The 26781-nt window shown below is 34.6% G+C and overlaps 1 protein-coding gene across 1 annotated transcript in view; it reads right to left on the bottom strand.

Annotated features, from left to right (window-relative positions):
- The window catches only part of SETD3 (SET domain containing 3, actin histidine methyltransferase), a 53502-nt gene that overhangs the window by 7752 nt on the left and 18969 nt on the right, over positions 1 to 26781 (bottom strand). The window contains exons 5-9 of the mRNA XM_039339718.1: positions 26502 to 26574; positions 25411 to 25667; positions 10147 to 10205; positions 9281 to 9395; positions 303 to 377 (exon numbers count right to left, since the gene is read on the bottom strand). Of these exons, the coding sequence (XP_039195652.1) occupies positions 303 to 377; positions 9281 to 9395; positions 10147 to 10205; positions 25411 to 25667; positions 26502 to 26574 (579 nt within the window). The remainder of the gene's footprint in view (positions 1 to 302; positions 378 to 9280; positions 9396 to 10146; positions 10206 to 25410; positions 25668 to 26501; positions 26575 to 26781) is intronic.

The following is a 26781-nucleotide window of genomic DNA, read 5'->3' as shown; positions in this document are numbered from 1 at the left end:
TCTCTTTTGAACTGCACGCAATGCTGGAATTTGAGATCAAGTCACACGTAAGGATAGTCTTTTTCTGATTGCTGAATATGAGGTGATGAGAAATGTGTTATAAGATAATCAAATAATGGGCTTAATGTTAATGAAAAACAAGGGCTTGCTGCTTTGAACAAATGAAAATATTGTATCTTCTGCGTCACTTTGAATCTTTAGTGTATTGACTTTTTTTCTTCATAGTAGCTATACATATGTTTCTACATAAAAATATATAAATATTTAACCATCTGGACATGCATAAAAGTACACAAAGTTACCTGTTCACCAGCTTTAAAATCTTGAAGTGCCACACATTCACAACGATCATCTTTCAAATTGTAGCCTGTAGTAATCTAGATCATGGATTAAGAAAGATACAGAAAATTCTTAGCACCGTAGGATTTACTGTATTTTTCAATTTAATTTTTATTGTAGTAAACAAAACATCAGAAAAATTGGAGAAGGTAGCAAAGCACAGAAACAAATATGATGCATACTATTTTTTGATAAATCTGCCTTTTCTTCAAAAACATGTAAAATCACATATCTTTCAAAAAGAGCCAACCTTTGTCAAAAAAAACTATATAATTTTATCCATATTACTCTTATAACAAAGAACATACCACATCCACAGAAAAAATAAAAGTAAAACATGTAAACTGTATTTAATTAAAGAAATATATTTCAGAATCTACCATTTTTTATTGCTAATAAAAAACAAAACAAAGAAGGCAAGATGAAGACTTATGTTATTAAACTACGGCATATTAAGCATCTTATCTAACATCTTGATATTTTATTTCCAATAGAAAGGCCATTAATAAACATGTAGTGGCAATTATTTTCATCAAGATGAAACAGAGCAGGGAAACAGGGCTATTCTGCTGAGAGGATATCTTTGACTTTCACACTTTAAACTGTTTTCATTTCTGGCTTTCCACTATAGAAAATCCTGTGTGAGTTGGAGAATTAAGAGTCCATTAGTATATTTTCCTTTCTCTTCCACCTTTCTTCTTTGCTTTTTATGTCAAGTCTTTAATTAGTAGAAAGCTGTGGGAAGAGGACAGTTTTTATCCTGAAGGAGAGGTTACAAATCTTTACTGATAAATCAATAAAAGACTGTATGTAACCTTCCTTGGATGCATTTTTAGTTGACAAGCATGACAAAATAAAAAATAAATGCTATAATGCTCAATCCTTCAAAGTGTGTTTCATAGAATTGAGCAACAGTAAAATATATTAGATATGTATCACTGAGCATTGCAATAACTCAGAGAAGTGTTACTTTATAGATTGTGATTTTGTCATATGATTTTGCTAAAGGAAATAAAAAAAAACAATTTTGTATATAAGTTACCTATTTTTTGAGAAAATAGAAAATAGGTTACCTCTTTTCTCCAAATGTTAATTAATTTTCTGTCATGCCACCTGCCCTATGGGTCCCAAATTGCCCCAACCCACCTGGCCTTAACTGGCTGAGCTCCTATACATGGAAGTCATAATGTCAGTTGGAGTCAGTTGTTATTAATGAATGGTATTCCTTGTATTTAATGGTTTTAATTGTAATCAGCCACCCAAAGTCACTTGCTTGAGATAGGCGGTCATATAAACAGAAATAACTAATTGCCAAAAAGACACAAATCAAAGAATAATAAATTTGCACTCCTTCCTCCCCAGTATAAAATCTCTTATAGTACTTAAAAAGTGATATATAAGGAATTATGTATATTTATTTATTTATTCAGTTTCTACAGCCACCCATCTCAATGACTTTGGGCAGTTTACAATTCAACACTGAAAACATTTTGAAACAATAAAAAAAATTAAAACATCTAAAATAAATATACGGTGAAGTTTATATGAAATAAATGAAAAGTATAACTTTTTATCATCTCCCCAAAAAGTGTATAGGCTTATGAAATAACAATATTTATACTGAAATTCAATTTAAGCTTGCTTAGGAGTAAATCATAACCAACTCAAGGGCTGTATTCAAGTGATATGGTAAATGAGAAATAATAGAAAAATATAGCTTAGTCCTTAATGTCAGGGCTTTTCAACCTTTTCACCCATTGTACCACTTTTAGGATATGGCAACATCCAAGTACCACCAGTCGCCTAGCAAGGTGTCAAAAACTTGATCAAAAAAAAAAAAAAAGGAAAAAAGTGATAAAAGTACTGGTAGTCCTGGACACGGAACCACTGATTGGTTCAAAATTGGAAAAGGAGTCCGGCAAGGCTGTATACTGTCGCCCTGCCTATTTAACTTATATGCAGAGCACATCATGAGAAAGGCAGGGCTAGATGAATCAAAAGTTGGAATTAAGATTGCCGGGAGAAATATCAACAACCGAAGATATGCAGATGATACCACTCTGATGGCAGAAAGTGAAGAGGAACTAAAGAGCCTCTTGATGCGGGTGAAGAAGGAGAGTGCAAAAGTTGGCTTGAAACTCAACATTAAGAAAACAAAAATCATGGCATCTGGCCCTCTCAATTCCTGGCAAATAGATGGGGAAGAAATGGAGGTAATGACAGATTTTATTTTTCTGGGCTCCAAGATCACCTCAGATGGGGACTGCAGCCAAGAAATTAAAAGACGCTTGCTCCTGGGGAGGAAAGCTATGGCAAATCTAGGCAGCATTCTAAAAAGCAGAGACATCACCCTGCCAACAAAAGTGCGTATAGTCCAGGACATGGTTTTCCCAGTTGCAATGTATGGCTGTGAAAGTTGGACCATAAGAAAGGCTGAGCGCCAAAGAATTGAGGCCTTTGAACTATGGTGCTGGAGAAGACTCCTGCGAGTCCCTTGGACTGCAAGGCGTTCAAACCGGTCAGTCCTAGAAGAGATCAACCCCGACTGCTCCTTAGAAGGCCAGATCCTGAAGTTGAAACTCAAGTACTTTGGCCACCTAATGAGAAGGAAGGAGTCATTGGAGAAGAGCCTAATGCTGGGAAAGATTGAGGGCAATAGAAGAAGGGGACGACAGAGAATGAGATGGCTGGATGGAGTCACTGAAGCAGTAGGTGTGAATTTAAATGGACTCCAGAAGATGGTAGAGGACAGGAAGACCTGGAGGAACGTTGTCCATGGGGTCGCGATGGGTTGGACACGACTTCGCAATTAACAACAACAAGAAGTCCTGGACTTACAACAGTTCGCTTAGTGGCTGTTCGAAGTTACAATGGCACTGAAAAAAGTGCCCCCCCAAGCCACAGCCGAGCAAGACAGCACCCGGCAGCGCTCTTCCTCCTGTCCGAGGTTTTCATTGTTGTGAGCATTTCTGTTGAGGATTGACAGTGGGGGTGGGGTGGGGGTGTTTGGTTTTTATTCCCCTGTCTGCTGGGTGGTTGCAGCAGGTTTTGGTCACTTCACATGACCCTGGGACACTGTGACCGTCATAAATATGAATCAGTTGCCAATCATCTGAATGTAAATCACAAGACCCTGGAGATGCTGCAAGATTCCAGCTGATCGGCGCTACTTCTGGGCTCAGCAGAAGCGTCAGGATCAGTGCCAAGCTCCAGCTGGATCCTGGTGCTGATCCTGGCACTTCCACTGAGCCCTGACACACAAAGAAGCGCAGATCAGCTGGAAAGCGGCATTGATCCTGGCTCTTCCACTGAGCCCTGACAGCCCTGCAGCTCCAGCCATCTCTTGCTCAGGCTTGTGTGGTGCTGCCACTGGTTCAGCTCATTCCCCTCCCCCGCTACCACTTTTCTAGGATGGTCACGTACCACCTGCCAGGTGCCAATGTACCACAGGTGCTACCCGTACCACTGGTTGAAAAGCCCTGTTTTATGTCAATAGGTGCAGCTAACAAACCTGGTTGGCTATATCTGTACTTTCTGCAGTATTATGTGCAAACCAGTAATTTCAGTTTGTTCTCTAACCCAGGGCTTTTCAACCTTTTCACAGATTGTACCACTTTTAGGACATGACAATATTTGAGTACCACCAGTGCTTAGCAAGATGTCAAAAACTTGATGACTAAAAAAAAAGGGGGGGGGATTTTGGGTTTTACTGATTAGATCCATTTGTTGTTATAGAAATGGCTAATTATAATATTATGGAAAAGTAAAAAGTTGAGATTCAATATTAATGCTTCCTTCTACTGCAGAGGAAGTCTCTTCTTTTTCCCTTCTCCCCCTCACTTTTCCCTCCTTTTTCCTCTCCATTGTGACCTACTACTTGTTTTTGTATTTTATTCTATAATCTAATATTTTATTAGATTATAGAATAAAATACAAAAACAAGTAGTTTGTAAAATATTACAAACTGTAGAAAAAAAGGAAAAAAGTACCAGTTTTAATTTCTTCAGTGGCTGTTCTTTTGCTGAATCACTTTCCTTTTGCACTGACAAATATATGATGAATTTATCCATGTTTATTAATATGCACCACTACCAGCTAGCTCAGAGGTCTTCGAACTTGGCACTTTTAAGACTTGTGGACTTCAACTCCCAGAATTCCTCAGCCATCATGGCTGGTTGAGGAATTCTGGGAGTTGAAGTCCACAGGTCTTAAAGTTGCTAAGTTTTTAGACCCCTGAGCCAGCTGGTTGGCCCTTCTTTCTCTCTCCCTTCTGAGCTCTCCTTCCAATGTAGTAAAATTGCACCCCTCCAAAAAATGCCTTCCCGGTACTCTTAAAGACACAGGAATCAAGTGCAAAGCAAGAAAGGCTCATAAAATAAAGAAACACATAAACTCCGGGGGATTTTTCTCTTTAAGCTGCCTCAGGCATGTCACAATGTTGCAATCTGAGACTGAAAGGCTCCCGCAATTGCAAAAAGCTTTAGCCTTAAATTAAGCCGGTTTACATTCAAAGAAAACTTTCTAAAAGCCATAGACAGACTCAAGATAAGGCGGTAAAACTAATTACATTTGTTTAAAGGGATTAAACCTGACAGAACAATCAGTGGAATGACTTGCTTCCACAAATGGTGAGTGATCCAACATTGAAGGTTTTTAAGAAGAGATTGGGCAACTATTTGTCTGAAATGGTATAGGGTTTTCTCGCTGAGCTGGGGGTTGGACTGTAAGACCTCCAAGGTCCCCTCCATCTCTGTTATTCTGATATAGTACTAAATAAATCATGGGCTTTGTTTCTTGTATCTATTGGCAAAAGGAATATTATGATAAGAATAATCACCAAGCCAAGATTGTTAACAATAAAGTCTGAGTACAGTCAATGAAAAAAATAGCATCTGTGATGTCATAATAGACTGAAGGACTAATCTAATTTGGATTAGGGAGCTGTGGTAGTGCAGGAATTAGAATGCAATATTGCAGGTTAACTCTGCACATAGCCAGGAGTTCAATCCTAACTGGCTCAAGTTGACTAAGCCTTCGATCCTTGCAAGATCGGTAAAATGAGAATCAGATTGTTGGGGGCAATATGATCACATTGTAAACCACACAGAGAGAACTGAAACACACTATGGGGCAGTGTATAAGTCTAAGTGCTAATGCTATTGCTATTATTAGACACATAGCAGAATTTCTGCTTGAATGCCTGGAAATTATTTATCTTCTGGGTTCTTTATATGTTCTAACTTGTTTCTTGTGTTTATAAGGAACTTCTAGGAAGGATCATTTATAGATTTAAAGCTAGTTGTCATTGCATTTTTATGATATTTGGATATATTTGTTTCTTATGATTTCACAGTAGGCTATTTCCAGGGTCTCTAAATATCTCTAGCTTGTAACTGACTACTTGTGTCAAAACAAGCAAATTCACTGTGAACAAAACAGAGTTGTCTGGGGCTGGACTTCAGGATTAAGACTAGATTATTGTTCTGGTTGGGAGTGTACTCTCTTTTAGGGAATAGGTAACATCAGTAGCAATGGAGGCTTTTATCAGCCTTAGTTCCTCTATTCAGAGAGATGTTTTAGTGACATGCGCTGGCAAGTCAAAATTAAATTATTGTAATTACTATAATGTGCTTTTTGTGAGGCGGTCATTGAAGATATTCCACAAACTGCAACTCATCCTGAATGTGGCAACACAAGAGGTAAGTGGTACCTTTTAAATGTTCCATATAACTATCATGTTGAAAGAATTTCTTTAGCTGCCAGCTAAATTGGACTGTCTGAGTCCAATTCAAAATGTTTATAATGGTAAATAAAGTTTAAAAGTTAAAATCTATTTAACACAAGTTTAAATATATTTTGACAATGTTTTAAGGTTTCTTTTAAATGTAATTTTGCTCTTTTAATTATTTATTTAAATTTATTGGCTGCCCAACTCCAGTGTACTCTGTAATCTTCTGAGTTGTTAATGGAATAAGCAGTATGAAAATAATTATTGGATCCAGCCATGTTAGTTAACTTCTGTCCAGTCTCTAAATCTTTTCTTTTTGGGGGAAGGTTACTGAGAAGGTGGTTGGCATGCAGTTTTAGAGGGCCCTGGATGAAGTGAATTATTTGGACCCTTTCAGTTGGGTTCAGGCTAGGAGATAGCACTGAAACAGCATTGGTCATTTGGAGGGCCTGGGATGGGGGTGTTGCAACTGTCCTCTCTCTCCAGGATATTTTCAATCCCACTGACCATGGTATCCTTCTGGACCAGCTCTAGGGGTTGGCAGTAGGAACTCCAAACTACTGTTTTACAGTGGATCTCCTTTTTTTTAGTGGCTGGTTCCAGATGGAGGGGATGGGTGAAGAGAGGTTGAGCCCTAGGTCCTTGCAGCGTGGAATACTTCTGGGCTCAGGTCTCTCCCCTCTCCTCTCTAATATCTATAAAAAAATTGTTTTGTGAGATCATCCAATGGCATAGCGTATGTTGGTAATACTCACTTAGATCTCTCTACACTGGGCCAGGAAGATGACGCCGTTGTAGTGCTGTCTGAGAACCTGGAGGCTGTAAGAGTCTGAATGGGGATGAACCAACTTCAGCTCAACCTGGCACGATCAAGTGTGTCTGAATTCCCCTCCCCAGTTTGATCACTTGTCATTTTTGTTGCTGGATGGACTTAACTGATACACAATAGAGGGACCTCCTGGATTCATGGCTCCTGCTTGATTAGGTGGCAGCCATAGCTAGGAGGGCCTTTGCACAGATTCGTCCTGTTCATGAATTGCATCCTTTCCTGGACTAGCAAGCTATGCTCATGGTTAGTAATATCTTAATTATTATAATGTGCTTTACATGGGACTGCTCTTGAAGACTGCTTGGAAGTTATAACTGGTCCAGAATGCAGTGGCACACACAGTACTGAGTGCCCATAGGTTTGCCCATTTTATACCTTTATTGTGTGAGCTGCACTGATTTCCAGTTTTCTCCTGAGTGCAATTCAAGTTGGTGGTTATTGGTTATTACCTTTGAAGCCCTACATGGCACAGAACTTGGTTATTTGTGAAAATAAGAATGTTTATCTATCCCACTAGATCAATTTAAATGGGTACCCTCCATGTCCCCTCCATGAATTTTGCTATCTAGTGGGGCCATTAATCAGTCAAATCTTAGATGAAGAATTGACCATCCATTCTGAGCTTGCTTATTTATTTATATTTTTTATTTATTTTTATTAACTTATTTAAAATATTCATATGGCTGCCCATCTTAAGCAACTTTGCGCTGTTCACAATAAAAATAAAGCCAGTAAAGAAAACAACCATAAAACAGTAAAAACCTGAACCATTTAAACAAAAATAGTGCACTGTAATCATCCCCTTGGGATGCCCCACAGCAGGCTCAGCACACTTTATATCTATACAATCTTATCCCAGCACCTCAGTAAAAAAATCAGATCTTAATGGCCTTCTGAAAGGCTAGCTAGATGAGAGTCTGTTAAATTTTCAGTGAAAGGGTATTCCATAAGATAGAGGCAGTCACGGAAAAGGCACGCTACTGAAATTTTGTTTCATACAGTTTATTGTCATCTCATTCAGTAAAACTAGTTGACTTCTCCATTCTTTTAAGGTATTTTATTTTTGTACTTGAGATCTGAAACAGGTCAAACAATGGTCACACTGCAAACAATCCTCATAGTTAGAGATAGCATATTTTTGTACAGAATAACATGATATGTTAATGGGCATCTCAAAATATAAAAAGCACAGCTGAACACTGTCTTGTCTACACAGCTACTGCTGATAATATGTGGAATTCTTCTGGTAGATAAAATGAAACATTCATTTGACCTTTCTTGCAGCAGAAGAACTTTATGCATCAAAACAAACAGTTCTATTTTTTACTGTGGAATTAGAGTATCACAGTTCTTCAACAAAAATAATCATTTAGCATATTCTATGACTTTTTAATATCACATTTTCCACTTGTCTTAAGCAAAATTATTATTTATTCCTATAGCACCTATAATTACCACTTAAGATAAGAGAAAAGACAGACCCTTGAGTTTTTATCAAAGAGGCAATGTAGGGGAACTATAATAGATTCATGGATAATCAGTTCTTTATTTCTTTAACGAGAACAAGGGGAAAGCTAACAAACCATCCTCTGTAACCTGGCCCAAAGAGAGTCAGCTTCCTTCCTGTTGCTTTGAAGAAAAGAAAAAAGGAAACAATTGGGGGGGGGACTCTCATATCCCTTTTAAACAGAATATAAAAAAATTGAATAAAAGAGGATCAAAATGAAAAAGTTATATATAAAGAAACTTTTAAACTGGCACTAAACATACATTAAGAAACAAAAGGCACAAAAATGCACTAAGATAAAATATTACTAGGCTAAGATACAAAGGGGTGAAAGTATAGAAAAGGGAAATGTAAAAATGAGATATATAGGACAACTGTACAAGAATAATAAATGCAAAAAAACTTAGAAAAAAGCAAGAAAAAAGTTTCAAAAGAATTAATTTTGACTTTCTATAGTAGAGGTAAACAAAGATAAAACATTCCTTCGCCCTCCATATTTTGAAAGGTTTCAATCTCAGGCCTTTTAAAACTAGTTTCAATCAAATGATGAACTAATTTTAACAACAATAAAACAAAGGATTCAGCAATGTAAAGTTATTTTTAATTATTTTAAGATCATCACTACTAAGTTCCCTCAGTGTACAACACATACAAGACTGTTCTCAGTAACAGACATCTCAAACATATTGTATTTAGTATTTATTTTTAATAATAAACTTTCATGGGAATGTATTCATATTTCAAAGATCTCCAAATCAAATTAGATATTAATATATATTTGTGTTTCATTTGATTGGTATGAAACAAAATACCTATCCAGAAAAAAGATGCTGAATAAAGAAATGGCATTTATTCTCTCATGTGAAACAGTCCTTACCAGTCCATTGGTGTGATTACACATGTCCCATAAAGGTATTAGAGCTAATGTAACCCTAGAGCCATCCTCAGCAGGAATCTGGTTTTGCCGAGCCATCACTGAGGAAACTGCCCACCTAACAAGCCAAAAAGAAGTTAGTGGAGGTAACTTTTTGTTTTAATACATTTTAAACAATTTAGATATTTTATATATCTGCCATTATGGCAGTGGTGGGACTCAGCCAGTTTGCACCACTTCGGCAGAACTGGTAGCTAATTTTTTGTTGCCCAGGCCCAGAATGGACATCTGAAAGCGGATCCACACAGAGAACCGGTTGTTAACATATTTGAATCCCACCACTGCATTATGGGTTTATTAAAGTCAAACAACTGCAGAATCCTATCTTTTGAAAATCTAGAAAAACAAGGCAGCAGTTCAAAACAAACAGCAGTATATAAAACAGATCAGTATGTTATAAAATTACTAAGAAGGAACTAGAAAATTAGAAATTATTTTTAGGATATGAGAGGTGTAGAAAGATCTCTGTGAATTAAGTTTACTTATAGTATTATCAATTATTTACAGTTTCTTTCAAAGAAGTCTCATTTATTTTAACCATTTTTCAGCAACTGCAACAAAAATGATTTAAGAGATTTTAGAGAGGAACATAACACAATGTATTTTAGAAGAAACCATAAATTAATGCTAATTGGTTAGCTAACAAACTTTGAAGATTAAATACAGATGGCTGCAATAATTATACTCTGTGATTTTTAATGCTAATATTAAGATGGGCCTAGGATTCATGATTAATAACTTGATTATTGGGGGTAGGAAAGAAATCTAAAAGCTTAACAACTTAGTTTTTATATAAAAGGGAAACAAACCTGTAATCATCGTAAGTGAAAGAATCCTTTAATGGCAGTTTGCTGGCATTAGGATGGGTCTGAGAAATAAAAGATTCAGAAGAGAGGTGAACAGGGGAAAAAAGCAAAACAAAAAACCCACAAAAATCAGTCAGCAGAATTTCATTATTTAGCTGCCTAACAGATCCTAACAAGAGCCAAATGAAGCAGGAGGCATCCAGCCGTGCTACAGAGGGATCATCATGCTATTATGCTCTCATACATCACTGTCAACTTAATTTGTTGTGCCCAGCAGCCGCCATAAATCTGTTTCTTCATATTTCAAAGACTCAAACTCACAGACAATGGCACACAAGAATTTAAGGTAGACTCCTATCTCCAAACCACTGATGAAAACTTTTCTGCTCTTAGGGTTTTAAATCTTTAACTTGGTCACACGGTGTGAGAGTAGATTTATTTTAAGCTACTTTTACTTGTTCTGTATCCTATTCAAAAAAAAAAAAAAAATCAGAGGATAGATATATTTTAGAGACCAGAGACATGAAAAACACTGAAAGAGTTATAGATAAATGCATGGGTGAAGGTCAGTGCTACAGCTATTACTAAACAAAACTAATGAGGCAATTTTCATTTTCTTAGTTAAGATGTTAGTCACACTATATACCAGATCAGTAGGACAAGAAAGTAATCTTAATTATGATGAGAAAATAAAGATTTTAACCAATTGACTTAAAGGTTCTTCATATCTTATATGTTTAAATATATAATATTAAAAATAATAGAATTTTATCAAATGCTTAAAAATGTTCCCTCTCTTGAGTTATTAAGATCTGTTAAAAAGATCATTTTAATATTTCAATTACAATTGAAGAAGCAGGCTTCAGAAATTATCAAATAAATAGTTATTTCTACCAGTAGAAATGAGACTTGCATGGAGGTATCTTTGCAACATTGTTAAAGCAAGAAGCTCAACACAGCGTGTTTTTTTATAGTCTTGATGCATTAGCATCACAAGTGCATGGTAATTTATCATCTCTCACAGTAATGTACTTGCTGGCACTGTGTGCAGGACAGTAGGGGATGAGGTAAAAGTGGCTCAAACCGTAAATCAATTAGAAAACAAAAGCTTGTGCTTAGTGCACAATTTTAGACAAATTATATATTACAAAAGCTGCCAATTGGGTGTTATGTCCCAAATGTCCATTGTCTCTAACCTCTTCAAATTAGCATTGTGGATGGACTAGCTTTCAAAATCTTGTCTCTCAACTAATTTTTAAATCAGTATTCATTTCATTGCTAATTTCTTTAGTTGTTGGCTATTTAAAAAAATAATTATTGCTAAGATCAGGTGTAGTGGTTAAAGGCACTGAGGCTAGAAACCAAGATGTCATGAATTCTAATCCTGCCTTAGGCACAAAAACAGCAATATAATCTTGAGCTAATCACTGTCTCTCAGCCCTTGGAAGAAGGAAATGGCAAGCTACCTCCAAAACTAATGCCAAGAAAACTTTGGGGATTTGTTCAAACCAGACTTTGAAGATTAATTTTTTATAAAATTATATGTTCAGTTTGGCTCTGTTAATAAGTAGCTAGTTAGTATCAAAGCTTTAAATATTTTAATAAGATGTATATATCATTGTTTAGAATGAAACTTCCAAGATACTATAAGACATCTCTAAAATAAAAGAAGATAATGATGTTGATATTATTGCTATTACCACTATATAGAGATAGATTAGAGGGAGAATGGATTATTATATATGTTGCCTTGAACTTCTGAATGAGAGATATAAATTTAATGAATAAACACAACATCATGTTAACAATAAAAATCATATAGCATATACACAACTATAATTAGAACTTAGTTAAAATCATAATGACAGGAAATATCTTGATGCTATTTAAAAACCTCTTAAAAAGATGTTTTATTGAAAAAAAATCACAAACCTGGAAAGACGACATTAACCTTTTAAAAATAGCAAACATATTTATTTTGAAATTAACAATTTAAGTTTTTTAATGAACTGTACATGTGATAAAATAAATTTACAACACAGGCAAACTCACAGTTACATTTACTTTTTATAACTTTTAACTGAAATGATTCTTCCTGTAAACAATTATATCAACTTTTATCTGAAAGACAGATGACTAACATGGTTCTATCTCCATCTACTGACAGAATGCATGTAAGACAGGATCAGAAACTTTTGCAAAAGGACAATTTTCTCCTAGGAAAATTTTCAGCAATGGTAACTAATCAGATAATTTTACTACCGTAAATGCCGGCGTATAAGACGACTTCCGCGAGCGCTGAAATCGGCGCCAAAGACAGGGGTCGTCTTATATGCCGAGTCGTCTTATACGCCGGAAATACTGGTAGTTTCCGGCGTATAAGACGACGTTCTAGGAATGCAGCCCGGCTATAAAGACGGGGGTCGTCTTATACGCCGGGTCGCCTAATACGGCGGCATATACGGTATATAGAATATAAAAGCACTGACCTTTAAAAGAGAAGTAGCACATGCATCTCTATAACAGAATATTTATAAAACCTTTTTCTAATTAAAAAAACCATAACAAGTTATAGAAAAGAAAGAAAAGACATTTAAATATTATTTATATTTAATTATTCCATAATAGGTAAAATCTTCATATTAACAGAGTAGAAGAGATAATCTGATACACTCCAGTATTTTACTTCTGATCAACTAAGGGATTTTAATTCAAAACACCTGGAGGGCTATTCTTCCCAGGTTGTTTACAACAGACTAGACTAACTTTACTATGAAAACAGCAAATTATATTTTTGGAAAATTTATTCCATAGAGTAGGCAATAAAAGTGTACTCTAGCAGATGTTCAAGAACTGCACAGGGGACATGGAACAAAGTCTCCATTAAGGTCTAGAAATGAAAATAACATTCTTTTTATTCAAGTGCCCATTTCCTAAGGTATTCTGAATCCAAGATATAAAGCACTGGGCATCAGGCACTGAAATATGCACATACACCTTGATTAATGTAATCAAGGTATTAAAGGTCAAATTACATTTGCTCAGTATTCCAATATAAGAACATATATCTAGCTCAGGGGTTGAACTGTGGAATCCTTGGTGCTGAGTTTGGTTGTTTGCTTGCAGATGTTTCATTATCCAATTATCAAACTCAGAGAGCACTAAGGGCTCCACATTTGCTCAGAATTTTGTTCTTTCCTGTTGATGATATCCCAAATCAAACTATATGATATTAAAGGAATGGATTTTAAAGTTAAAACACGATCCATAGAACAAAAGGTCCCCAAAATTCACATTGAACCAGTATAAGCTTTGGAGTTATTCAAAATCCAAGAAAGAGAAAAAAAAAGGACAAGTTGTGCCTGGTGTTCAAAATATATTTGTTCCAGGTTACTATCCCCAATAGAGTACTGGAATAATGTGTAATTGCTCATCTCAATCAGTAGCATGGTGAGAGGACTGCTGAACATGAAGAATAGTGAATGGGACAATACAGCACCAAATATTTTACTGGGTACCACAGTAGGCCAGAGACATATGCTATAGTTAGCTATCAATGATATAGCTGTACTTGAACAATTGCAGGATGCTGTCCAGTCAAGCCATACTTGTAGATATGAAAAACTAAATTCTATGATCTATAGATTACACCAAGAATTCTCTTATATAGTTCTTTTTATATTTCTTTGATAGCTTGCTAGGAGAGAGAAGCAAACTAATCATCTTTATTCCTAAAAGTAATAAAATCCAGCAATTAATATCAGATGATTTCATATTTAATTAAATACTTGGTTCTATTGTAAATGGAGAACAAGAGTGGTCATCCAGATCAGAATGCAAAGCTTATTTTGAATACAATTTGAAATTACTTTTGGGGCAAAGGTATGTCTCAGTAAGACTATTTTGAATAAAGAAATTCAAAATAAGTGAGAAATATAAACTATAATTTATAAGATTTATGTTTGTCCATTTACAGTGTAAATTCCAAAATGGTACCAACAAAAGTGCAAATGCCCAATATCAGATTTTAAGACAACTGATGTTTAATTATTAAATAGTATACTGCATATTAAATATAGAGGAAATAAAATTCCATAGATTAATACAATCATTTTTAAAACCTTCTGCTTTTTTTCTGAGAATCTCCAGAGAGGTACTTGCACATTTCTAGCAATCAATGTTTCTCCTTAATACATTCCAGGAAATAGAATAGAATATCTTTATTGTCATTGTGTAATTCACAACGAAATTAACTATTCCTAATACAAAATCATACTGTCTCACAGCAAAACATTTGCATTTTAAGTAATACTGGAAATAAATTTATTTTATATTTTTGACAATGCAGTATTTTTAATATGTGTTAGCATATCTTAGCTGAAATGACCAAGAGAAAAATGCTCTGATTAAAAAAATTGATTTAGCATGCAGTTTCGCTTCACAGTCCCTATGTAAAAATGAAATCTCCCTAATAAACTCTTAATAAAATCTGTCAATATATCTAGAAAGAAAAATGACACAAATGCATTAAGTATTAAATACCCTTGGAAAAAGTCACATATTCCATGAATTTTTGATGTACTATCTTGACATTAATGTAAAACCTTGATATTTATAATTGACAGATATTTAATAAAGTATAGAATATGGCTGCTGCATAGCATGCAAATTTTTCAGGTTGATCAAAAGGAGATAGACACTTATTCAAATGAAGCAACCTGTTGATGAATGGCAAAAGTCAGATTAAGTTTGCATAGTCTTAGCTTAAGAAATAATACGCCCACTTCATTTCAGACAACTCTAAATATATGATAAAATCATGCTGTATTTTTAAAATGTGCAAATAAGATTATGGCAATTGTTTAGCTAATAAGTGCACGCTACAATGTTATAGACTAGAGTAACAGAAAAACTACTTAAATGGCTATTTATAAATAAAACTGGTATTTATACATAAAACAAGCTATTTAAATCTCATAGGATAATAAAAATGGTGAACCAAGGTTCTCTGATGTGCATTTATTCAGAAATCCACACAGAGTTCTAAAAAGCTTTTTCTTATTTGTATATATATATTGTATGACTCTGTTCTCAAAAGAGTTTCAAAATGGATATTCCATTTTTGTTAAGTTGCTTGGAAAATAGCCTCACCTATATGCTTAACACCATATTCAAATTATAATTAAAGAGCAAAACCCAACTTTTCTGCTATTAATGGGAATTTGATCTTAGTGCACAAAAAAGCGAGGCAAAAATCACAGAAAAATATTCAGATGGGACTTGGGAAATGAAATTCTCTACTCAATGCAAGATCCATTATTATAATGCTCCAAAACCATCTAGCCTGCTGTTTATTTCCTGCAGAAGAAAATCTACCAAGTCCTGAGACAACTCGTTGAATAGCTCTTAGCGTTAGAAAATTCTTCCTCATGTCCAAAGAAAATCTACTTCCTTGTAATTTAAACTTACTGGGTTTATGTTTGTATTTTGGAAAACTGCTTCTATATAATAGTCTTTTACATGCTGGAAGACAACTATTATATCTATCTGTAGTTTTTTTCTTCTACAGTCTGAGTATCTACAATGCTCCTTATCCTTTCTCGTTTACTTTTTTCCCCAGACCCCTAATCTTCTTGGCTGATCTCCGAACACAGTTTATCAGATTCTAATATGTAGGACTCAAAACTAAACTCAATATTCTAGCAATGCTCTAACAACCAATGCAGAATAGAGGAGTGTTTGCTATATTTTACCAATGTGTCTCCAAGAAAGGGAGAAAACAGAAATAGAAAAAAAATCTTAACAATTTAAAAAACTGTGGGAAATCAGCAAACTAATATATTTTTGCCATAGATAATGGCATTGCAGAATTAGGAGTGGGCATTTTTGCATTACTAGATTATATATATATTGCACTAATATATATCATGCAATTTACTAAACTAAGATTAACTGCCTACGGAAGCTTTATTTTAACTGGCAAAGTGAAAAGAATTAATATTCTTTCCTATTTAAAAAAAATAATTTGTCACATTTAGGATTCTATCTTTTTAAATTTCATGCCTCAGAGCAAAGCAGTTCGTAGAGCAGAGGTACCACATGAGCCAATGTTTTTTTACTTCTTGAATGACGTAAAACTAAAGATAGCTGATTCAGTTTTATAGGGGCAATATTTCAGCAAAATGCTAGGAATTTCCTGATAGCCGCTTGTGCAAATTTATCGTCCAATAGACATCAAGATAATTCCCAACATTACTTTGCCTCTTCAAACTATCTGCAGTTTACTTCAGTACAGAATCATTCTCAATTTTCCAACTAGACAGGAAATTCTAGACACCATCAACACCACTACTTTGATTCATTCCTCTGGTTTTTCTATTTGCATGCTCAATAAACTTTTCACCCAAGCGTATTTTAAAAGCAAATGAAATTATTAGAGAATGTGGCTCAATAATTTACATGCTTTTTTGTCATGACAGCCATCTGTGAATGGTCATGGGTAGGCTAGAATTTTTAAACTGTTTATCACTTTAAGACAAAATAGTGAGAACGCTCCAGGTAAGGAGAGTGAAATAGAGTGGAACTTATACGGTACTTATTTTTTAATATAAACACGTGTCACATCATCAGACTATTTAGGCCAAAAGTGTAGAAGACAACTCATTTCTAATTTAGTTAAATAACTAATTTCTAAAAAAGATAATTCCCTTAAGCAGTTTAATAATGCTCAAAATATGCATCTTTTATTATTTCACTCCAGATTTATCTTTCTATTGTGCTTTATTTTTATTGAACATTCATAACTGCTGTTGCATCAAGAAGAAACATATTAAATCCCAACAATACCCTCTGTATATCTGTGGAATAATATGATTAACTATTGCGACACGGAATCTTGAAATACAGATTATATTGCAGTGCACAGAGTTGCTTTCTGGAATGCAACTTAATCTGAGAAATATATACTGTTATTCTGTCGTAGCTGCAAAAATGAAAGCTCATTGGAATCTGTAGCCAGGAGAGGGGTTAAAATCCTCATATTTTAAAGAAGAGTCTCAACAGACCTTAGTGTTTTGTAGTCAACATAATATTTCTCCCCAGTGTGGTTTAAAAATGTGCAAAAACAATTTCATCTAATATTGGCATATATAGCTTTGAAGCATAGAGTTTTCAGTCAAAGTATTCAGGGAGATGATTTTAATGGAATTGTAAGTCATTAAGAGCATCAAAAATAAATTAAAAGTAGTTATGTTGGCAAGCAGGGTCCAAAATACAGAAAATAATGGTTTCCCAAATGACGAGTTTTATAATTTTCAAAATGGAAAATTCTTATTCAACCCAATGAACTTTCCTACTGATACAGAAAAGATGAGGTTGGGAATGCACCATGAAATACAGAATCCAATAAAAGATTTAATAAAATAAATTCAAAGTTTTTAGCATGGAGAAAATTCACTGCCAAACACATGTGGGTTCCCTTGGCATTTTATCTGCAACTGAAGGAGCAAAATCAGAGAACCAGAGATTTCAGCTGAATTCACTCCTCTGACTTTTCATTTAACGTTGTGCTTAAAATTCCAAGCTCCCCAAGACTCTGTGACTATGCCAACAATTGACTATATCTGTACCCTACAACTATCAATTTACTCCTGCCACTTTCATAGTAAGCAGTAAATTTAAAATATCTCTGGCAAGTTTAAAAATGTAAAATAAAACTTCCTAACAGTCAAATAAAACAAAAGAAGGCCCTAAACTATTTAAAGCACTCTCCAGAACAGCTCTGTCTTCAATGTGGAATGTACTCAAGGATGGCACCAACCTGAGATCTACTGGGGGAGTGCTCCAATGTTTTCTGATCTATGCTTCTGCTACTTAACAGAAGAAACACCAACCACTTTCTTAAGTAGACTGTTTTTATCACTAAATAGCTGTAACCATTAGGAGGTTTTACCCATATTTAAACAAATTTTCCTTCACTGAAACTTCTACCTTTCAGTTCTAATTCTACTCTCTAGAACAATGTAAAACAGCTCTTATTAATTAATCTTCTTTTCTTCAAGATAAATATGCTATGACTTTTCAGCTGTTCCTCATAGAGGTAATTCTCGACTTATAATCATAATTGTGACTAGAACTTCAGTCGCTATGCAAGGCAATCATTAAGGAAGTCACACCCAATTATGCAATCTCTTTTCTTGAAGTCATTAAGCAAATCCAACTTCATCCATTGACTATGCATGTCAGAGGTCTGTTGGAAAGATTGCAAAAGAGCCGAGGTGGCGCAGCAGTTAGAGTGCAGTACTGCAGGCCACTTTAGCTGACTGTGTTCAGCAGGTCAGCGGTTCAAATCTCACCGGCTCAAGGTTGACTCAACCTTCCATCCTTCTGAGGTAGTGTAAAATGAAGACCCAGATTGTTGGGGGCAATGTAAATATATATATATACATTGCTTATTGGTGTACACCACTTAGAAAGTGCTTGCACTTAAAGCGGTATATAAGTCTCATAAAATAAAATAAATAAAAATAAATAAATGGCAATCACATGATCCAGATGTAGATGAGCAGGCTGAACCCAAGGGCGGGGTCAAATGTGTCATCCATTTGGAGTCATTGCACTCCCACAGAAGACCCAAGTCCAACCCTTCCCCACCCCGATGAATTCCACTGACCCTTATCTAGCACCAATTTGGCTTGATCATTAAATGATCAGATTCTTGCGTATAGGTAGCATGTAATAAACTTTTAGTGCTTTGAACTCAACTTCTGCTCCTGATTATCTGCGCCTGACATCGGGATGCTGCAACCAACATAAATACATGCAGGTTGCCAAGCACCTGAATTCTGATTACACGACCACATGGATACTCCAATAGCCAGTAAGCCATAAGCCACATTTCCAGTGCTGTCTTGACTTCAAATGGTCACTAAACAAAGGTTCATAAGCCATGGACTATCTATATTCTATTCTCTTCTCCCAATCTAGTATTCCATCATTCTTTCTATTACTGTATTTTTATATGGAAGATTTATAATTTAGGTATCATATTTAGTTCTGCCTTCTCCCATGTTTGCTCTTTTGTTGAATTGTTATCTTTTCATTCCTTTCTTCAATCTGACACTTGAAAAAGTTTTCATTCTCATCATTTATACACTGATGAAAGTAATGTTCCTCAAGCTTTTTTTCATTTTGACATTTTTGCTCCTCCTCTTCTCCTCCTTTGCAGCAATTCAAACAACACTGGTAGTTTAATTTACTACAGTATGTCATTTTCTAGGATATTATTCTTAGGATTAGAAAACAATAAATCTGGAAATATGTTATTAAAAATATGAAAGAAGAGCTTCTATTATTCAATATTTTGTTGCATTCTCTTTTCAATCTGGCAGAAAATAGGCACAGCTGGGAGGCTGTAGCTCTGCTTTTATATACTAAAGTGCACAATTATATGATAATATAAGGCAGGAGTTTTTCTTTCCATAAAGCCACAAATATGCCCACGCGGAGAGAAAATTAAAACAGAAAACTGCTGGGTTTCCTTTTCAGACACAATCCAAAATCTCTGCATTCAAAGAGCAAAGAATCTTCACTCTATATGCCTATGAATTGTATGGCTCCCTCTTGTGTTTATTTTATCATATGTCAATGTTCAAAAAACTGTGTGTTATGCAATAAATATGTGTGTTCCGTTCACTTTGCTATATATAATTTGTGCTCACAAAAGAATAATGGCAGCAACACATAGGCATTTTAAAAATGGGGAAAGAATTATAAATACACACAAACTGAGATAAACTGAGGAATCCTCCAGAAGTTAGGTTTTAAACAAGCCTAATACAGGTAGTCCTGAGTTATAAATGTAATGGAGGCTGCTCATTCCATGTGTAACTCAAGACTTTGTGGGAGTGAATCTTGTACCTGTATGAGATCACTCCCTGCTCGTGAAGAGGAACACAGCTCGTTAAGAGCATATGAGATATCTCAGGGTGGGGAGGGCCATGGGGAGCCTAGTGATGGAACAGGCCCCCAAGACCTCCCCAACCCACTAAGATACCTCACGCTTCCCCCTCCCTCCCTGCTGCACTGGACTCACTTACCTGGCAAAATCTGTTTCCTCTCTGCCACAGTTTCTTTCTCTTTGAGCGAGAGGAGAGTCAGCGTGGAAATGCTTTTTGCGCCAACAATGAAAGCTCCTGGGTGCCGTAATATCACGCGGGTTCAAACACAAATTCTCTGCAAAAGCGATCATGGCCCCCAGAAGCTTCCATTTGGGGGGGGGAGTGTTTGCTTCGTCTGCATGCCTATAAGGCAAAGTCTGGAATTGGAGTCGGCTGGGCGCAGGAATCAATGCCGTCTGTAGCTACCAGCCAGTCAGGCAAGGAGTATGTCAGGTGGGGTGGGTGGCTGGCTGGGGAGGGGAGATTGTGGTTGCTCAGGTGGCTGTTGCTGCCGCTGCCAGCAGTTTAGATGCAGGTGCAAGGGGACTTGCCCCATGATGCCTCCCCACTCAGTTGAAGGCTTCATTCCTGCCCTCAAACTAAGGCTGGCATACACAAGCAAGCAGCACACCCAAGCCATGGATGTCATTGGTTCCAACACCCAGCTGACTCCAATCTCACGCTTTCATTGTCAGCGTGAAAAGCATTTCCAAGCCAACTCTCCTCTCCCTCAAAGGGAAAGAAACCGTGGCAGAGAGGAAACAGATTTTGCAAAGTAAGTGAGTCCGGCGTAGCAGGGAGGGGGAAGCAGTTGAGGGGAGTGGGGGGGGGGATAAGGTGAATGTTGGAGAGCTTCTGCGGTCATTCATAAGGGTAAAAAACTGCCGTGGTGCTGCAATATTCGTAATTTGGGACTTGCTCATAAACACTAAGGGTGCTGATCACATAACTTCGAACAAGTGTTAGGTGAACACTCATAACTCAGCGATTACTTGTACCTATTTTTCCTGTTTTTCTTGAAATTCAAGCTTAAGATATTTTGTCAATTGCCTTATGTCTATTTTAAGAATTACATTACACTTCTGGTTCTTTGCTAATAGCAATGGCTATTTTTGAATATATAAACTTGTACAAGAGATGCAGAAGAAACAGCATCCCTCAGTTTTCAAGTGTACTCAGAATAATTGCAGTCCAAAAATGCTTAAAAATAACATCTCGAAAATTTACTCCTACTGCTTTCATTAAGACACTGTATTATTCATTAACAATCAACCATGTGATTATAACCTAACTTAGAAAACTGTTTTATTGTTTGTAAACCAACAAACAGAGTAGTGTGATATACAGAGCTAGACAACAGGAACTAGATTTTAGATTCAACTATATTACAAAAACATCACAGAGCAAATCTGGTTTGCATGATTCTTAAAAATACATAGATCAAAGATTTATACATCTTGTTACCCTTTTAAACCATTTCATTTTCCGATCAACTACAATACTATTATTAAAATACCAGGCAACATTATATAGTGAACAATGAATATACACTATCCAATGATATTCCTAATAGCTCTTTTATAACCATGTCAGCATTATTATCTCTCATAGTGAAAAGCAGGAGGAAAATGACTTATCTGAGCCTATCCAAGTAAATATACAGTAACGACAAAAACTAAAGCAGAGACTTTTTGATTTGTAGTCTTTTGGCCACTAAAAGTGATCTGGGCTCTAGTTAATTATATGTCTTCTTCTAGAAAGCCATCCTAGAAGGTCATGCTCATCACCCACTGTGTACCTATGAATCAGTTTTCTCTTTTCATTTAGTAATTAAAATTCTAGGTGAATCATGTCAACTTGTGTTTTAAATTACTTTTAAATATTTATTTCTTTAAACATCTTTCTTATAAACAGATGTTTTCTCAGTTTTTACTACATTCTCTACTGTACTATCCATTAGATGGAATAATATGTAATTGAATCCAACTCAGTCATTGTAAGTCAATTTTATGGTATAATGATAAAGAGGCCACACAACAGTAATATAACAATAGTTCAAGTTACTATACCATAAAGTTTGTGATACATTACTACTACCAACTTAAAACAATTTTATATATAACACAGATTTTTAAAAGTTCTTCTGAAAGAATACAGACACTCTATTGTTTCTTCAAAATGCATCTTTCACTTTGGAATGCTGTCATGCTAATGATCACACTTGTCTACTTTTAAATGTCAGTATTACACTTAAGATATAATCTAGATATCATGTCATTTGGTGGCAGACTTTATTAACTTTGCACTAGAGAAGCATATGGCAGACATACTTTAAAAAAATCATTTAAAACAACATTAAAAGTCTTGTGTTGCCAGTTTTCTTTTTTAAAATGCTAGAGCTTATCTATGACATTGGAATCTTAATATAGCATCTTCTGTTTTAAAGGGAAGAAACTTGAATCTTTTAGCCTTCATCATTCTATTACAATATCTTACAATTTGTCCAGGCATGTTTGAACTACCAACTAAAAAAATGCCACCTAGCACTGCAACTTTAGAGCAAACTAGACACATTAAGCAAATAAACTAAAGACTGGCTTCACATAAAAAGAAATGTTAAAATAAGAAATATTATTTTTTATATTCTCTGAAAAAAACTAACATAGCTTTAAAACCAATCTGTGACTATTTTGCCTAACCTAATTTTCAGCATCTTTTTATGATAATACCAATGCTAGGTACAAATCTTTCATTTTAAAATATTAAAAATGTTCAAAACTGTTGTAAATTGATATTACAATTCAATAAAAGCAGGCAGGAAATAGAATATATTTCAACAGAGATTTTATTTCATTAAACAACAACATTAAGAGATCTTACTATATGATATACACAATTCTGTGTAGGAAATAATTCTTTGGAATAAAAGCTTAATGCACACAATAGTTATCTAAGGAGATTTTGATTGATTTTTAGGTGTCATAAAATCAAATCTAGTAAGATGTTCTGTCACTATGTTAACCATGGAGAATACTTTCTTGTCTTTGCAATATAACGCCTTAGTAACTATGGACACCTACACAAAAGTTGTGAAAAAGCTAGGTACAGCACAGCAAACAAATGGCTAGAAGCAGAAGCATTTAGAAGAAAATTGTACTGTTAATTAAAAGCCCATGATGCCATGATCCTCTAAGATACTAATCCATCAATGAAAATATACTCTTCTTGTACTGTTCTACCTCACCTGTAAACATGCTCCTGTCAAAAATCTTTCTACATACTCAATCTATAGATGTATTAAGTAGAAGAATATAAGGTTCAATTTTATCTCTAGAAACACTTAAGTGTATAAGAGGTTCAGTGGCTTAAGCTATATTTTAAACACGGAGTTAACAAAAAGGCCACATATACAAAGAATCATAACAATGTTCCCCTTATCTATCCAATCCATACACAAAAATGACGGAATAATAAAGTACAATGTACTTATATACATCATCCAGTTCCCAAGATCCTGGCCAATCTACCCATTTGGTTTATTTTTATTCATAAATCATGTTTGAATACAAAGTAAGGTTTATTATGTGCATATTATTATGAGTTTACTTTTCAAAAATTCTTCTTCTCCTAAGTACCCCTTCTCTTGTTTTAAAGATTCTCATTCTCTCTCTCTCTCTCTCTCTCTCTCTCTCTCTCTCTCTCTCTCTCCTCCCCTCCCCCCCTCATCATTGAGTTAGTCTTAATTCCTGTGAATATATGGATAAATCCATGCAATTAACTTGGCTACAATTTTTGAGAAATAATTTGCCATTGCCTTTTTCCTGAGAGTAAGAGAAAGCGGTCCAGTTAGTTTTATGCCTAAGGCAGTTCTAGAACACACTTTCCCAGCTTCTGGCCCAGTTCCTTTAACACTACATCAAACTGGCTCTTTTAATAAAGCAACCTTTTTTAAATGTTATGTTTCTTTCCATAGTATCTTTTCTAATAATTTATAAGCTCTTGTTTTCATTTTCTCCTCTACCTATTGCTAAATAACCTTTAACAAGATTTTGCTTTTGTTTACAATTATTTCCTCCTTCCTTGCATAAGAAAGTTCTCTTAATAATCAGTTAATTAGACATGTTTAGGCTATTCCTGCTGTTGCAATTTCCAAATCAGCCAGGGCAGACAAGGACAGTCTTGCCAATCGTTCTACTCTGTTGTCCAGTCTTTACTTGTCTTCCTCTCTTCTAGGAACTTTAGGTAAAAAGTCTTTTCTTTGTCTAGAATACTTAGATCATAACCACCTATCTGCTGAACAATGACATCTCTGAAAGTCTTGTATCTTGCCTTCAAGCTCTACCCCTTTGCCGATACAGAATAGCTTTTCTCCTCCTAATGGACAATACTTTTTCTCTAACTCTCTTAATAACCTCATCAAAAAGTCACATGTCTTTTTTAAAGTCTTTGACTCGTCTCATTTTCTAGCAAAGGTAAGGTGTTTATGTGTAATTTGTGTAAAACAGAGTTGGAGATGTAATAAGAACAATGCTTCTTTAAAGTACATGTTTTTACAATACCCTATACTTACTAAATTTTGGGAGAAAGACTATGTACCGTAAGTGTGATTACAAGACAAAAGCTAATTTTCAGAGGACAATATTCCCCTGAATTGAATTTATTTTTTATTTAGTACATGGAATTTGACAATTGGACAACATAAATGGATTCTCTGTACCATTAGAAGCAAAATACTCGATATGCAAAAGGGAAAGATAAAATGTATGGCCTCATTTACTCAATAAATTGAATACCTGATTACACTTGCTACTTATGAGCAGATTACCTATGAAAAAAGTATAATGAAATATGGGACTCATTTATACAAAATAGAAAAGATAAAATATGATAGTTATATAAGATAGATATATCATAATGTTTGCATTAGATAAGAGAATTGTAATTTTTACTGTTGTAACATTATATATTCTGTATTTTAATTTGTGTTTTTTTCACTTTTAACCATTTATTATTTTTTGATAATGTAATATAGATATATGTGTTTTATTCCCTTTTTTATTTTAAAAGCATTTAAAATGTTTTATAAAAGGTTCTATATAACAGTATGAACTTATATGATCTTGAAACCTCCAGTAGCAAATGGGGTATATCAAACATGACGAAAGAATTTTACTAAAATATAAGAATATATTAAGAAAACAAGCACTATAACAATGTGAAATTCTTTCTGCACTATTCAAAACTAATACAAAATGCAACCTTTAATTTATTTGTGCTTTTTAATGCATATAATTCATATATACTTACAACTTCTGTTTTAGCCTCTTACCTGTACAACTTTGTAGAAATAGGCATACTGTCGGGCAGTATTTTTATACTGGCTAAAAATATCGTGTATGGCCTGAGTTGACTGAAGATACTGAACTTCATCTTCCTCAAAGTAAAGAGCAGTATTATATTCATTTGGGAGGGTCTGGATATAAGGTAGCCAGAATGAATTAGGGTTGTATCGTTCACAGAGAAGATGAAAAGCTAATGTGATATTGCCCATAGCTTGGAGAATTCGATCTTGAGAATACAGAGAACCTTAAAAAGGAAATAAAGAATCCTGTAAGAAAATCTTAGTCCCTCTAAAATTATTAAGGAAAAAATGTTAACAAATAACTATTTTATACCAGAAGAGTTTCTTTTATCTCTTATCATAGGCATTCCCTTAATTTTTAAACAAGATCTTTAAAAGCGATTGGCTAAATTATTTAAGAATTTCAGTACTATTTATTTACTTGATTCATATGTTGCCTTTCTGAACTGATAAACTCTCAAACATACTATCAAAATTTAAAACAAATACTACATTTATTTTACAACTTTCAATAGTCAAGACAATAATTTAAATACAGACCATCATATTAAATATTAAATGAGGAAAGTTCTATAATGAAAAAATACAGAGATAACTTTTATTTAAAAAAGTATCATGTTTTACAGTATGGTTTTTTATTATTCCTAAATCTTCTAACAAAGCAAAACTTTAAATCCGCTGACACAATTTAGGTTTGTTGGATTATGTTCATTCATTATATTATTTCATTGGCTCAATTTTTTTCCCTTAAATGTACACAATAAATTGTAGTTATATGATTTGGACAAACATTTAGAATTAAGAATACTCAAACATTTATCAAATTTGGGAATTTTACTAAAATAGAAATCTTAGCTTTTCCAAACAAATAATTATTCATAATTTCTCTCCAAGTTCCCTTTATATCACTACCTAATGACGGACATTTAATTATTACTACTATTAAATAGATGATTGTCTATTAATTCTACATGACAACTTACAGCATTATTCCATAAAAAACATCCTATAAATACACCTTAGACTTATCTGTCAATACTTTCAAAAACTCTTCTTACCTAGAATTGAATTTTTAGCTGACTCTACAGTCATCAACAATTTTCTGGGAACCCAGAGAAAAAGTTCTTCTGCCTACAAAAACCACAAAAATAGTTCACAATATTATATACATCAAATAAACGTAAGATTTTAGATAGCAACCCAGCTCCTTTTTTGCAAACTTACTCAGTGTTATATAAGTTGTATGTTTTCTCTAATGGATAAGTTCTTGGTCACAAGCTAGTCATGTAATATTTATTTGCCTAGGCATAAAATAAGAGATGTACATTTCTCTTTATA

Source organism: Crotalus tigris, unplaced genomic scaffold, assembly GCF_016545835.1.
Source record: "Crotalus tigris isolate CLP2741 ecotype Arizona unplaced genomic scaffold, ASM1654583v1 scf7180000017737.1785205, whole genome shotgun sequence".
Classification (NCBI taxonomy): Eukaryota; Metazoa; Chordata; class Lepidosauria; order Squamata; family Viperidae; genus Crotalus; species Crotalus tigris.
Note: the sequence above shows the minus strand (reverse complement) of the source record. Positions and strands in the feature narration are given on the sequence as shown.